Source organism: Eleutherodactylus coqui, chromosome 5 (assembly GCF_035609145.1).
Source record: "Eleutherodactylus coqui strain aEleCoq1 chromosome 5, aEleCoq1.hap1, whole genome shotgun sequence".
Taxonomy (NCBI): Eukaryota; Metazoa; Chordata; class Amphibia; order Anura; family Eleutherodactylidae; genus Eleutherodactylus; species Eleutherodactylus coqui.
Window position 1 is genome coordinate 113,007,208 of NC_089841.1, and position 14,407 is coordinate 113,021,614.

The following is a 14,407-nucleotide window of genomic DNA, read 5'->3' on the forward strand; positions in this document are numbered from 1 at the left end:
GGGGCCACAGTGCACTAGAGTCCCTTTGCACCTTTCTTTTTTTATTGGGATTGGTGGGGTCCTGAGGGATAGGACAACTAATAGTTACACATTGATAGGCTAAACACAATGACAAGTACTGTTCCTTCCCACAGAGGCCATAGTCACACTTCTACTTGACAGAAATTTTTTTTCTTGCATCTTAAAATGAGGTATTGCCAGGTAAAAGCCCCTTCCTCAGAACAGGAGACAATGTGATGGACAACAGAGTTGGACATCTAAGTGTTAAAAAGTGCTCAACACTTATTCTCCTTTTACACGAGACTACAGTCATCTAAACCACCCCAGGAGCGCTGACGTCACCGCTAAGGTCATTAGCGATCGTGAAGAGCGTTTAGACAGACTTATCGTTGGTCCATGGGCTTGTCGCTCAGCGCTGCACCTTCTATGTGAAGGGCTGAGCAGGGAGAGTTTACACGGAGTGAGAAGCCAGCAATTTAGCGATAGTTTTTATGCCAGTGATAATGCCCAATGAGTGATTTTTATTTTATTTATTTTGCATTCACACTGCACGATTATCGCTCTAATTAATTTGTTTGATTGAATTTTGGACGATAATCATTACATGTAAATAGGCCATAACACGTAATTGTTTCAAGTGTGCAACACCAAGAATTAAAAGGTGATTTTTGATGTCTTTCTGAAAAGGATACTATTACTGTATATACTCGAGTATAAGTCGAGTTCAGTAAAAAAATGTGCTTAAGAAGCCCATCTCGATATATACTCGTGAGGTTAAAACAAACCCCGCAATACTCGCCTCTCAGCCGGCGTCTGTGTCCCCGGTGGTGCGGCAAGCTGTTTAAGACTTCCTGTCATCTCCCTAGCTCGGTTTTAAATTCTCCTGTCGTCAGCGCTGTGTAACTAAGCGCTGTGATTGGATCGAGCGCCGGCCAATCACAGCCGGCGCTCGATCACTCACAGCCATTCAGTGAATTACATTATTGAATGGCTGTGATTGGCTGGTGCTCGATCCAATCACAGCGCTGACAGCGGGGGAATTGAAAACCGAGCAGGAAGATGACAGCGGGGAGAAGTCTAAAGCAGCTTGCCGCACCGCCGGGGACAGCATTGCATCGGGGACCAGACGCCGGCTGAGTGGTGAGTATTGCGGGGTTTTTTCGTTTTACCTAGTATATACTAGAGTATAGCTAGGCTTATACTCTAGTCAAGAAGTTTTTTACCAGTTTTTTTGTGGTAAAACTTATTGACTCGGCTAATACTCAAGTATATACGGTAATTGGTACAACTGCAGGATTTGCATATCTCCTTTTAGAACTAATACCAGCTTGAGCGTGACGTGCCTCTGTCTGAAGTCCGGTGGCCTAATTTATTAGCTTCTAACATTTAGTGAATTGATGGATCAGCTTTTAAGGCCTCATGCACATGGCTTCCATGTATGCATAGGCCCAATCGCAACTGTACAAACTGTATTAGGCAGGGTTTACACAGGGCGGTTTTGCCGTGCTTTTTCCATCGCGGTTTTGCCGCAGAAGAACTGCTTCTGCGGCAAAACCGCTTCAAAGGTTAATTTTGGCTTGCGGATTTTCATGCGGAAAAATCCACAAGCGTTTTTTTTTCCGCAGTGCTTTTTTACTTTTTGCCGCGGATTTGGCTGCGTCCATAGAGGTATATGGACAAAAAAGCACTGCGGAAAAGACAGTAGAATGGACATGCTGCATCTTTGAAAACCGCGCCGCAGTTGCATTTCCGCACTGCGGCTGTGCGGAAAAAATCTGCACTGTGAGAACAGCTTTTTGGCAAAACTCATTTGTGCTGCATTGCACTCAAACGCGGCGGTTTTGCCGCAGTGCGGATATGCAACGGCAATGCGCGGCAAAACCGCAGCAAATCCACACTGTGTGAACCCAGCCTTACAGTTCTGTAATGTGGACTCTGATGTTAGCGTACCACTTTGGGGCCTTCATTGGGAATCAAGTAAAACTAGGGCGGCTGCTGCAACTTTGGCCACGACACATGTTGCACAGCCAAGGACTGCGGGATTACAACATTGCAACCTGATGTAAATAAATATGGTAACTTTCAAGTGGCCATGACCTGATATTTGTAAGTAGTTCGGTGAGTTTGGATTTCTTGCGACTGTTCACCACATTCACTTAAATGAGGTTGCGATGTTGCATTTCCGTAGTGTGATCTTTAGACGTACAATGTGTGTTGTCGCTAAAGTCACCATACAGCCTTATCCTTATGCCACAGGAATTGGACAATGCCATTTTTTTTCTCTTGTGAGACTAAAAGTAATGGCTATCTCGGGGCACTGTATGTGATCAGATGGCCATGGGCATTAGATTTAGTATTCATTCCACAGTACAGCATATCTTCACCACATGTAAGTTAGAGAAGTACCGTATGTGTATGTTTCAGGTCTACCTACGTAGTCAATGTGACCGATTTATTAAATGTGCATCATCTTCCTCTTCATTGTCTCTTGACAGCAAACTGTATGTGGTTTCGATTTGCTTCGTGCAAGTGGCCAGTCTTATGTCTGTGATGTCAACGGGTTCAGTTTTGTGAAGAACTCTATGAAGTATTATGACGATTGTGCCAAGATTCTTGGGTAAGATTGTTAATAATAACATTTATTTGTATAGCGCCAACTTATTCCGCAGCGCTTGACATTTATATTTGTTAGGGTGGTTTTACATCTGCTCTGGGGATTCTGTTTGCCTGCTCTATTAGGGGAGCAGGAAAGGGGAATCCTGTTGCCAAATGATTCCATCTGGATGGAACCGAACAGCAGCGGGTGGTCCCTATTGACTATAATAGGGTCCGCCTGATTTCCGCTCAGCTGGCTGTCTTTTCGATGGGTGATAAAGCACCATATGCAGCGCTTTGTCTCCTAGTATTTTCAGCTGGATCTGCAAGTTACAAACGGATGTTCCCACTCCGATGTGAAACCACCTTTTACTTTTGCAACATTCCTGATTTCCATGCACCTTGCTGGTGTTGGCAATCTGACTCGTCTATCTAATGGTCTGTTGTTGCCGGATAGTATTGTGATCTTGCTCAGAAAACTCCCCATAAACCAGTTGGTTCTGTTGTCTTTCAGGAATATCATAATGCGTGAGCTCGCCCCTCAGTTCCAGATCCCCTGGTCAATACCCCTGGAAGCAGAGGATATACCCATAGTTCCCACAACCTCTGGGACCATGTAAGCACACACAGGATACTGATATCTTCTACAGACGGGGGGTGGGGGGTGGGGGGAGTGGGCACATTAGTGTTGTATACGAGAGACCGGTTTACAAATGTCTTACAGTATATTCACGTATATTTATTGGTACTTTATCTTATTTTTTGGCCAAAGTTGGTTATTTTACTTAACCAGATACACATAATGTGTATTATCGTTCAGCTTTTTTCCAGTTAGGGCTCATTCCTGTGGACATATGCAATCTCAGTCTATGAAATATGCAGTGTTTTTACTGCATGCATATATACGTATTTGGCGCATATAGGGTTTTTTTGCATGTATATTCATGGCTTTGCTTTTTTTTTTTTTTTTTGCTGACGTAAAAAAAAAATCCAATTGATATCACTATTTGTTTAACCGCTGTCTCCTGCCAACATGTGTAAAAACACAGTGAATGCGCATACAACTGGCTATTTGCTCCATTGTTACACAATCCCATAGACTTTAATGGGTGATTTTGGTCTGCGATATGGACCGAAATAGGACATGCTGCAATTTTATTTTAATGGCTGCTAATAAGCCAGTGAGTCCAATGATTTGGCATAATCAGTAAATATCCACGTTGAGGTCTGTATGATTGACGCATAACTGCTGTGATACACAGGGGGACACCTGTAATTAGAATCATGTGGGGATTTTTAGGTTGATTTGATAACAGTGATTTTATTTTTTCCTTTACTATATATTAAACTAATTTTCACTGTTTAGCAGTGAAAATGACAAATGGGAAATTCACAATGTAAAACGTTCCCGTGATTATCATGAACCCTTTCTTGTCTTCGTTAAGGATGGAGCTCCGATGTGTAATTGCAGTAATTAGACATGGTGATCGGACACCAAAACAAAAGATGAAAATGGAAGTAAGACATCAAAGGTAAGTAGTTGGTGGTGACTAGTAATCAGAGGCTGAAATTTCGTTATTTCCACTGCCACAATCTGGATGACAGTCACAGCCCCCACAGGGTCGTTGGTCACCTCTTCCAGACTTCTAGATGGCAGGTGTATCTATCTATGCCCTTCGCTCTAGTATTACTGGGTTACAAAGATCTCCCATTCTGAACACTGGGAAAGCTGGCTCACCCATTTCCCGCAGAAGTGGTTGAACTTTGCCAATATGAAATTAGAGGAGTTCTACTAATATAATCGTAATAAGGTCTTAGTCAGATGGCAGTATTAATAGCAAGTGGTGCCCAAGAATCTCAGGCACAACTCGCATTGGGCAGCATGAACACTTGTCCATGTGTGATCCAATCTCCACAGACCGTGCCATAGCACAGCCATGTTTTTGTTACGACCATAACCACTAGGCTCCTTGGTTTGATAGAATGGTGGACCGTCTGTGTATTGTAGGCCAATGTGTAAGAAAAAAATACAGCATTTCACTTTAATTTAGGAGCAATATGTCCTTTAACACCCTTTTTTTCCTCCAGTTTTTTTTTCTTCCCACTTCGAAAAAAAATCTGAATTCCTTTGTTTCAGTCAACATGGCTGTGAGAGCCTTATTTTTGCAGCACCAAATGTATTTTTCAATGGTACTATTTAATGTATCATATAATGTGCTAAAAAACTTTAAATAATTTCTGAGCAGTGAAATGGAAAAAAAACCCACAATTTCACCATCTTTAGGGAGGTATTGCTTTTATGGCGTATATACTGTGGCTATAATGACATGATCATTTTATTCTGTGGGTCAGTACGATTACAATACCAAATTTTATATATATTTTTTTCCCCTCATCTTTCTGTTGATGGGGTTGTGTAAGGGCTCTTTTTTTTTTCATGGTGCTCTGTGGTTTATATTGATTGCTTATTAAAAAAACACTTTCTTGGAGACCGGGTGACCAAAAAAAGCACAATTGTGGCGTTGTGTATTTTTTTCTGTTGATGTTTACAGTGTAGGATAAATATTCCATTGTTATTGGATTTTTACGGAAGAAGTGGTACCAAGTATGTTTTTTTAGTTTGGATTTTTTATAATGAATATCCTTTTATTCTTCATTTTCTAGTTTCCCCCCCTTTTTTTTTCTCTTTTGTGATCGTTAGATTGCTTATATCATATACTGCAATACTTCAGTATTGCAGTATATTCTATTTTTGTCGGCATTGAATTAGCACAGACTACAGCCCCATCCTAATAGGCAGAAATACATGGCAGACGTGGAGGCCCTCAGAAGTCCCTCGCTGCCACGATAACCGAACGGCACCTTGCGATCTCCTCACAATCCCGTTCCATACAATCCCCATACAGGAGAGCGTAATGTATGTCTAAAAGCGTCAAGGGGCTAACCCCTTAAGGACATGGCCTATTTTGGGCTTAAGGACGCAACGAATTTTGGCGGATTTTCATCTCCATTTTTCAAAAGTCATAACTTTTTTATTTTTCTGTCAACGCGGCCATATAACTGCTTGTTTTTTGCGTGGCGAACTGTAGTTTTTCATCGTGCCATTTTTGGGTACATTTGACTATATTGTAAAACTTTGATTATTTTTTTTTTTAATGATAACCGTGAGAGATAACGCATCAATTCTGCCATAGATTTTTGTTTGTTTTTTCTTGTTTTTTTGTTTTTTACAGCGTTAATCATGCATAAATGACACAATCCTTTTTGTCTGCGGGTCTGTACAATTACAACGATACCAAAATTCTTACTTTTTCCTTTTTTTTTTTTTTTTTCAGGTTTTCCACTTTTCTGCAGTAAAACCCCTTTTTTTGGAAAAAAAATTTTTTTCTAAATCGCTGCATTCAAAGTCCTGTAACTTTTTTATTTTTCTATGTACGGAGCTCTGTAAGGGCTTATGTTTTGCAAGATGAGCTGTATTTTTTTTTGGTACCATTTTGGGGTATATATGGCTTTTTTGATCACTTTTATTGCGTTTTTAGGGAGGCAAAGCGCTAAAAATTAGCATTTCGCCTCGGTTTTATAGCATGGTTTTTTTTTTTTAATGCTTATTTTCCGTGCAGAGTAAAAGGCAGGTGCAACGTATTGTACGCATCGTTACGGACGCGACAATACCAAATATGTGGGATTTTTATTTTCTTTTACCTTTTTTTATGCTAATATGACAAAAAGCACAAAAAAAGGTTTTTGTTTTATTTTTCCTTTTTTTTTTTTTTTACATTTTTCTTTTTTACACCGTATGTGTCCTTCTGGGGGACTTAAGGCACAGCACTGTTGATCGCTGTGATGACTTCTGTCCGGCCATGCCTTATCGCTTATACAGCGATCACAGGCTATAGCAATACAGGACGCCGGTATCTGGCGTCCTGTTGCCATAGCAACCAGCCAGGCTTTCTGCGATTATATCGCAAGAGCCCGGGAACTTCACAGAGGGAGCGCGTTCCCTCTGTGAACCCTTCCCATGCCGTGATCTACATAGATTGTGGCAGGGAAGGGGTTAACAGTGGGGGGGGGGGGGAGCGCGCATCTCCGATGCACCCCCGTTGTTGCAGCGGGAGGCCGGCTATCACTGACAGCTGGCTCCCGCTGCAGGATAGCGCGAGATCTGTTATGATCTCGCGTTATCCCTATGATGTAAGGGTACATCATTTTGCGGGAAGTACCCCACTGCCAGGCCATACCCTTACATCATAGGGATAATGAGATCGTAGCAGAGGAGGGAAGGGGTTAAAGAGGTTGTCCAGGATGTTTAATTTTTGAAAAATAAGAGGGCTTTTTAATATGTTTGTTCAAAAATAACCCCCTCCTTCCTTTCCTGCGGTACTCTCTGAGCACCAGCGCAGGTAAACCTTATACAAGTATATACCCTCCCAGTCTATGTAATGTGCCGGTCACCCATGCATTGCACAGAGGCTTTCAATGCTCTGACTGTATTGCACATGTGATGGGCAGAATAATGTAACTAACTAATTGTATCTGGTGAAGGTACCTATGCATCTTCAGGGTGGGTTTCAGGCACTGCTTGCTCCTTACCATGACAGGGCTATGTGCTCGGACATCAGGGGGTTTGTAAAAGTCATGAGAGGCAGAACTTTTAGCTTTAGTCTGATGGGCAGTGGCTGGAGGGGACATAAAAGGCCATACTAGTAGAAGTCAAAGGTGGGTTTAGCCAATGTGCCTAATGTGGGATGTAAGGAAACCCACCCCAACCCCCCCTACACACACGTATTTTAGGGTTCTAGCAGCAGAAAAGCAGGGAGCGGTGGAGCTAGTCTCCAATGGTGACCAGACAATTCTAGGGTCCATTGCCGACCATTTGAGGTGCCCTGGAGCTCTGCATCTCGGATTGGCCCGTCTGTTTTCTATGAGGATATTAGATGTGAAAGCACCGATCTTTAAGTGAACGATGACGCATGTATCTGTTCATGTTTTATAGTTTTTATATGTGTTTTTATTGCTGTTTCTTCTGCCTCTACCCGGGGAGCTTGTCACTTTGACAAACAAAATGAAGTCCATTCATCTCTGCTTCTACATTTAAGGTTTTTTGATCTTTTTGAGAAATGCTACGGCTACAAGACTGGAAAATTAAAACTAAAGAAACCAAAGCAGTTACAGGCAAGTGATTATCCTATTTACTGGCCCCGGGCTGTGTATCCTTTATAATCCACTGCTTATACTCTGCTAATGATTCAGGTTCATCAGGTTTTTGTCTCTGATGGGCAGAATAGTGTAAACCAATACACCCAATCTTACCAGTGTGAACAGAGCCTTACGTATGTACATATATTTTCTCCACACGCGTGTTAACCTGTTCTCATACATCATATTTTACAGGAAGTACTGGACATTGCAAGACAACTTCTTGTTGAAATTGGCCAAAATAATGATTCGGAAATTGAAGAAAGTAAAGCAAAGCTTGAGCAGCTTAAGACAGTGTTAGAAATGTAAGTAAACCCAATGACACAACCTCATAAGGTAAAAGTAGGACATATTATTAACTGCTGGATTTGCATAATAATGAGTCTTTATTAATGTGTTTACACGGGTTATTTAACATGCCTGAGCTTTTGTTAGAACACTCATTGACGCAGAGCGATAAGCTGATAGACAAGCAAATGCCTGTTTGCTGGCTGATCACCTCTTTTGCTCATTCTCGGCAGCACATCTTCCCTGTAGCCGGCACTGCAGTTCAGAGCAGCAGTACACTCTTCTGCATATTACTCAGTGCACTGTATATTTTTCCACCCAACTACAATGTCCGATTCCAGGGGCAAGGTACCTAAACATGCGCCACACATTGCTTCACATTTTGCATGCTTCCACTGCAAGACAAAATTCCATTGTGCTACCTAGACTAGCCGCCGACCATGTTTTTGGGCCATCCACCATTCACAAAGGACTGAATCTGAAGGAGTTCATTCGATATCTCTAGCGTTCTCGGACCTAACCAAAGCATCCAGCTCCATTGTAGAGATATTACACAAGTCAGTGAGTCAGAGCCAACAGGAAGGGTCTGGCACTGAGGAATCCTCCGTGGTGGAGCGCATACTGGGTGCAACCCTCAAATGCCACAAATTCCCTGCAGCTCATAGACTATACCACACGCCACTACCATCCTCCTCTGGAGGTGTACTCCGAGGCCCCTTCTAGGGATAATTCTTGGTCAGAAGGTGAAATTTTCAACTGACTCCTCCCTGGATGAGGAACAGTCCTTTAAAGTCAGTGCTATAGTCGACAGCAGAAAACTTTCCCCACCTATGCCAAATTTGAGGAGGTTTTCACCAAAGAATGAAGCGTCTAAGACAAACGTTCTGCCAAACCCAAGCGCCTAGATGTTATGTATCCCTTCCCAGAGGATTCCATTAAAAAGTATTCATGAGGGCAGCCTCAGAGCGGGCAAAGCAGCTGCATCACGGCCTTTTGCCTGGAGCCTCCCAGAGGAATTAGCTGAGATTGCTCAACAGATGATACAAGCGGGAAAATTAATCTTTGAGGCCTCTTTAGACGTAACAAGACTCCTAGGTCCTTCATCTGCTCTTTCCATGGCTATTCGCCGCACATTACGGCTTTAGTGCTGATCAGAGGACGCCACGTCCAAGTCCTTGGACAGCTTCCTTTTTGTTGGTTCTCAATTCTTCAGCAGTTGCCTGGACAAGATGATATCGGAACGAGTTTTCACGTTCCCCAAAATCGATCTAATTGTCAGCAAGTCAGTAAGAAAAGGAGGGTGAACGTTTGATTCTTTCGTTGTTCCAGTTCGTGGTCGTTGGATCAAAGAAAGAGACCCCATCCTCCTTCAAGCAGCAACTTTTTAGCATCCCCCAGTCTGCAAGCTACCAAGCCCACTTAAGCCAAATTTCCTTCCACATGAAGGGACGATCCCTGCCCTGGACTCCCAGTGTGGCGGAACATCTCCTGTTTCGAGGCATTTGGCTTGCTCATGTGACGGATGATTGGGTATGGAAAATAGTCTACTCTGGCTACAGTATCGATTTTTTACATTCCCTTCCCCAGATCATATCTTCCGCTCTGTGTTCCCAACCACCCCTTCAAGGGCCGCCACATTTTTTTTCGGGTGCCTCAGAGTCTAATTGACCAAGGCATCATCATTCCAGTGCCTCCCGACGAACACTTAATGGGTTGTTATTCAAACCTGTTTGTAGTTCCCAAAACAGATGTGTTGGAGAATCCAGTTCTCAACCTTCTATACTTGAATTGATACATCAAGATGTGGCCTTTTCGCACGGCGTCACTCCTAGCTGTCATTGCATCCATGGACAAGGACGAGTTCCTGTCATCTATACACATCAATAATGCGTATTTCTACATCCCAATACTCTAGTCCAGTGGTGGCGAACCTATGGCACGTGTGCGAAAGGCGGCACGCAGGGCCCTCACTGCTGGCACAATAGTGTCGCTAGCCGCTCACCACATCAGTGAATACCGGCAGGGGCCGCGGCTCCCCTGCCGGTATTAACTCACTGCACTGCTAGCGACGCTGATCCCGGCCACACTGTGACCTCAGTGTGCAGCCAAGATCCTCCTCCCCCCTCCCCCGAGTCTCCTCTTAGCTTCCGCGAGAGCAGGAGGAGGAGGCGTCCGGCAGCACACTGAAGTCACAGTGTATGCCATGATGCATATTCACTTTTTCCACGCGAATTTTGCCCTATTCAGCAATTCCAACAACCTGATTGGTTGTTTGAGTTGGCTGATTCACCAAACAACCAATCAGGCTTTTGGCTTAGAGATATAATAAAGGGGGCCCCTCTTTGAGTACAGAACAGGGACCCAATGCCAAGAGCAGGACATGAAGCCTCTATTTATTTGGAACTTCTTCAGTTGATAAATGCGTATTTCTGGGGGGCAGAATAGAACCTTTCATTATCAGCACATAGCTGAGGAAAGTGGATGTTCAATAGGAGAAGTGGACAGCCCATTTTCAAAGGCCATCTTCTTTCCCAATGAAGGTTTTTTTGTTTTTTTTCATGTAGCTCTAATAGGCTAGAGCTACATGAATGATAGAAGGGCAGATTACAAATTGCAAGCAGTTTTTCCAGTGTATAGATTAATATAAATCACGTGACTGCATGCAACAACAATGGCTGTTCCAGCGACACAAACTACATCCTAAAGTATTGTAGTCCTGCAACTTCAATGCACCAAGCACATTGCACACATTTTTATTGCTGGACTTGTATGCAGCCTGATGATACACTACAAAAGTTGCAAAGTTTTAGTTGGTTTCTTTTTCCTAAGTTGCTTCTCTTATGAACACTGTAAATCACCCAGTGATTATCTAGATACTTTATCTAGGGCTGGATTTACATTACTCTTCATTGGTATTGAGGTCACAGATGTAGGCTCTAGCACGCATTCCTACAGATTAAGAAATTGGTTTGCTTCATATTTCAATTTGCCGCCTATAAGAGAGAAACAGGCCAAAGTAATTTGCTGATCAATGGTTTATATGTCATAACGCGAATATATATGCCCACCCAATGAATCCTAACTGGGAAACGTTTCTTTTACATTTCACTTCTGTAACATGGAGTTCTTTTTTCCTTATTTGTATGCTTTGCTTTTTTGACCAGGTATGGACACTTTTCTGGAATAAATCGTAAGGTTCAGCTCACCTACCTGCCACATGGCTGCCCTAAGACGTCCAGCGAGGAGGAAGGTAGGTTTTGGTAGAGCAATATTGGAAGAGCACGACGAAGGCAAAATTGTAACATATAACAGAAATTTGCATTGTGGCTAAATTTTCCAGATTGTCGAAGAGATGAACCATCCTTGCTTTTAGTCCTAAAGTGGGGTGGTGAACTAACCCCTGCTGGCCGAATTCAAGCAGAGGAACTTGGCAGGGCATTTCGGTGCATGTATCCTGGAGGACAAGGTAATCTGTGCATTACATTTGTATACGGTTAGGCTATAATAAAACAGATGTTCTCATCTGCAAAGGATAAATGCTCATAATGGACAATAGATGCGTTGGTGCAAATTGTACTTTGTCTATTGTACCCGTATTGTAAAAAGTAGAGGGACTTCAGCAACAGGGTCTGGATTTTTCGTTCTCTGTCCATCTACGTCTGTCTGAAAAAGGGGCTTTCGCAACAAAGTAGGTAAGAGCATATTGCTAGATTATGCCATTAATTAATAATTTTGTGGGGTCAGACTAACGAAGCATCCACAGCTCTACTGTGGAAGAAGCGCCATGCCCATATTGGATTTTTTTTTTCTCTCTAGTACCGTGTTTCCCCAAAAATAAGACAGTGTCTTATATTATTTTTTGTTAAAAAAGGTTTAACTTTTTTACATATATAGCTGCCTGGACACTATTTAAATTGACTTTTTTAATGAACTGTTAGCAGGGCTTAATTTTGAAGTAGGGCTTATATTTCAAGCATCCTCAAAAAGCCTGAAAAATCATTTTGCATCCTCAAAAATTCAGGAAAATCGTGCTGTCTTATTTTCAGGGTATGTCTTATTTTCAGGGAAACGGGGTATTAGCAGGAGCTCATCCTCTTTAATTCTAGATATCAGTCTGGGTTCGGCTAACCTAACAATATGGCATTCCTTTAAAGGGAATCTGTCAGCAGGTTTATGCTGGCCTATATGATGGCAGTATAAACTAGTTACAGAGACCTTGATTTCCTTGATGGCTTACTTTGTTTGCAGCAGTATGTTTCTTAAAAGCACTACAGAGCAGCTGCAGTCCTCAATATTCATGAGCCCTCTGCTAGATGATTGGCAGTTTTCTTCCTATACAGTGTAGGAATGGCTAACAACTTTTCTGCAAAATGAGACCATTTAGGATTATAATAGAGGAGCATAATGAGTGGAAATATATATATATATATTAAGTGCTCCTTTTTTGTGCATCCTCTGTATATGTCGCTGATTCCTATAAAGTTTGATTGGTTAAGTAAAACAAAAAAATGTTCCTTTTTAAGATGGTATTTTCTAACATGCTGCTTCCTAGGAGACTATGCTGGATTTCCTGGCTGTGGCCTCCTGAGATTACACAGTACTTATCGACATGATCTTAAAATCTATGCATCCGATGAAGGAAGAGTCCAGATGACAGCTGCAGCGTTTGCTAAAGTATGTCTTATCTTTTTTCATTTCATGCACATCCGATAAAATGATTCTATTTTCCAGAGTGCTTTGTATGTCGGTACAGATTGCAGCATCGCACATCTTTACTGAAGGTTATTTTCAGCGGAAGCCTGGTGCAAGTGGTAGTTATTCTGTGGCTGGGCCATTATATAGCACAGTGTTTAAAAAGTATGTCTGGACAGGACACAAATCCCTGATGCATTGGGCCTGGTTTCGTCTTTACAAAAAAGTTCAATCTAACATATTTGGGACTGCCTTTGAAACTGACCTATTTATGATTTATTTGTATAATCTCTAATTTCCATTCTTAGGGCTTACTGGCGCTGGAGGGAGAACTGACCCCAATACTTGTTCAGATGGTGAAGAGCGCGAATATGAATGGCTTGTTAGACAGCGACAGTGATTCTTTAAGTAGCTGTCAGCATCGAGTGAAAGCAAGGCTGCATGAGATTCTTCAGAGGGATCGGGACTTCGGTTCTGATGACTACGAGAAGGTAATTGACGCAAGACATTAGGGCCGACTTTTAAGGTTTATTTGGGGATGGGACAATATGGTAAAGATTATTATCAAACCATGTGCTGCTTTTGAATTTATTTGCCTTCCCTTTTTGCAGAGGCTTATGATCATACAGGAATTATCAATCCATATGAGGGTACTCTTACATGGGCAGATAGTCATTGCTTTTACGGGCGACTGTCATATAAACATGTGACCGAATAGGGTAAGTGAGCGAGAATCACTCACTTGTCAATTGCTTGGTTTTCAGCTCACTTAAAAACCAATCAACTATTGGCCCCGTATAAAGAGGCAATTGTTCATCTATGAATGACTCCCTGTTTATTGTTAAAGGAGGTCGGTGGCCAGAACAGATCTCCTTCTCACTCCACCTCCATTCAGTGAGTGATCATCGCTCCTGTGTAAATGCACAGGAACAGTTATCGTTGGGATGACTTGGGTGTTTAAGCGCTTGACAATCATTCCATGTAAAAGCTCTTTAAGAGGGCCAATGATCAGCCGACAGATAAACACTGATTTGTTGGTTGATCGTGTCTCTTGTGTGGATTTTAAAGTTGCTTACCCGTGAGCAGGGCATCTCCCTGTGTAAATGGGGAGATGTGCCGCCGCCGAATGAATTTTCTATAGGAACAAGTGATCATAGTAATGATGGGCCATCCCTATACTACAGATAGTCTGGCAGTGTGCACAAAAGGAGCATGCTCATTGTTCATCAGCGCTTGTTACCATAGGCATGTAAGGGTATGTTCACAGGTAGCAGAAGTACAGTGGATTTTCCTTAACTGGTTTGGCTGTAGATAATCCGCAGCATTTCACAGTATCGGCAGTGTAGATAAGAGTTCAAGAAATCCCATCCACAGTCTGTGGAAAACATCTAAAGCTTAACTTGACCGTATTTTAAATCCACAGCATGACCATTCATTCTGGAGATTTTCAGCAGAGATTTCACTTCTGGAAATGAGGGGGTGAAATCCATGTCAGAATCTACGTGGTATATGCACTTTGCAAAGTGGATCTTATATGCGAACCTATCTTAAAGGGCCTTTTACACAGCCTGACAATTGGGCTGTGAAAAAGGGACAGTGATCAGCCAACAAACAAACAAATGCTTATGTTGCTGCT

The 14,407-nt window shown here is 42.3% G+C and overlaps 1 protein-coding gene across 1 annotated transcript in view; it reads left to right on the forward strand.

The window, feature by feature from the left end:
* The window catches only part of PPIP5K2 (diphosphoinositol pentakisphosphate kinase 2), a 97,195-nt gene that overhangs the window by 39,600 nt on the left and 43,188 nt on the right, over nucleotides 1-14,407 (forward strand). Inside the window, exons 9-17 of the mRNA XM_066603034.1 lie at nucleotides 2,496-2,617; nucleotides 3,110-3,211; nucleotides 4,041-4,127; nucleotides 7,692-7,767; nucleotides 7,987-8,096; nucleotides 11,244-11,329; nucleotides 11,420-11,545; nucleotides 12,632-12,753; nucleotides 13,080-13,262. Of these exons, the coding sequence (XP_066459131.1) occupies nucleotides 2,496-2,617; nucleotides 3,110-3,211; nucleotides 4,041-4,127; nucleotides 7,692-7,767; nucleotides 7,987-8,096; nucleotides 11,244-11,329; nucleotides 11,420-11,545; nucleotides 12,632-12,753; nucleotides 13,080-13,262 (1,014 nt within the window). The remainder of the gene's footprint in view (nucleotides 1-2,495; nucleotides 2,618-3,109; nucleotides 3,212-4,040; nucleotides 4,128-7,691; nucleotides 7,768-7,986; nucleotides 8,097-11,243; nucleotides 11,330-11,419; nucleotides 11,546-12,631; nucleotides 12,754-13,079; nucleotides 13,263-14,407) is intronic.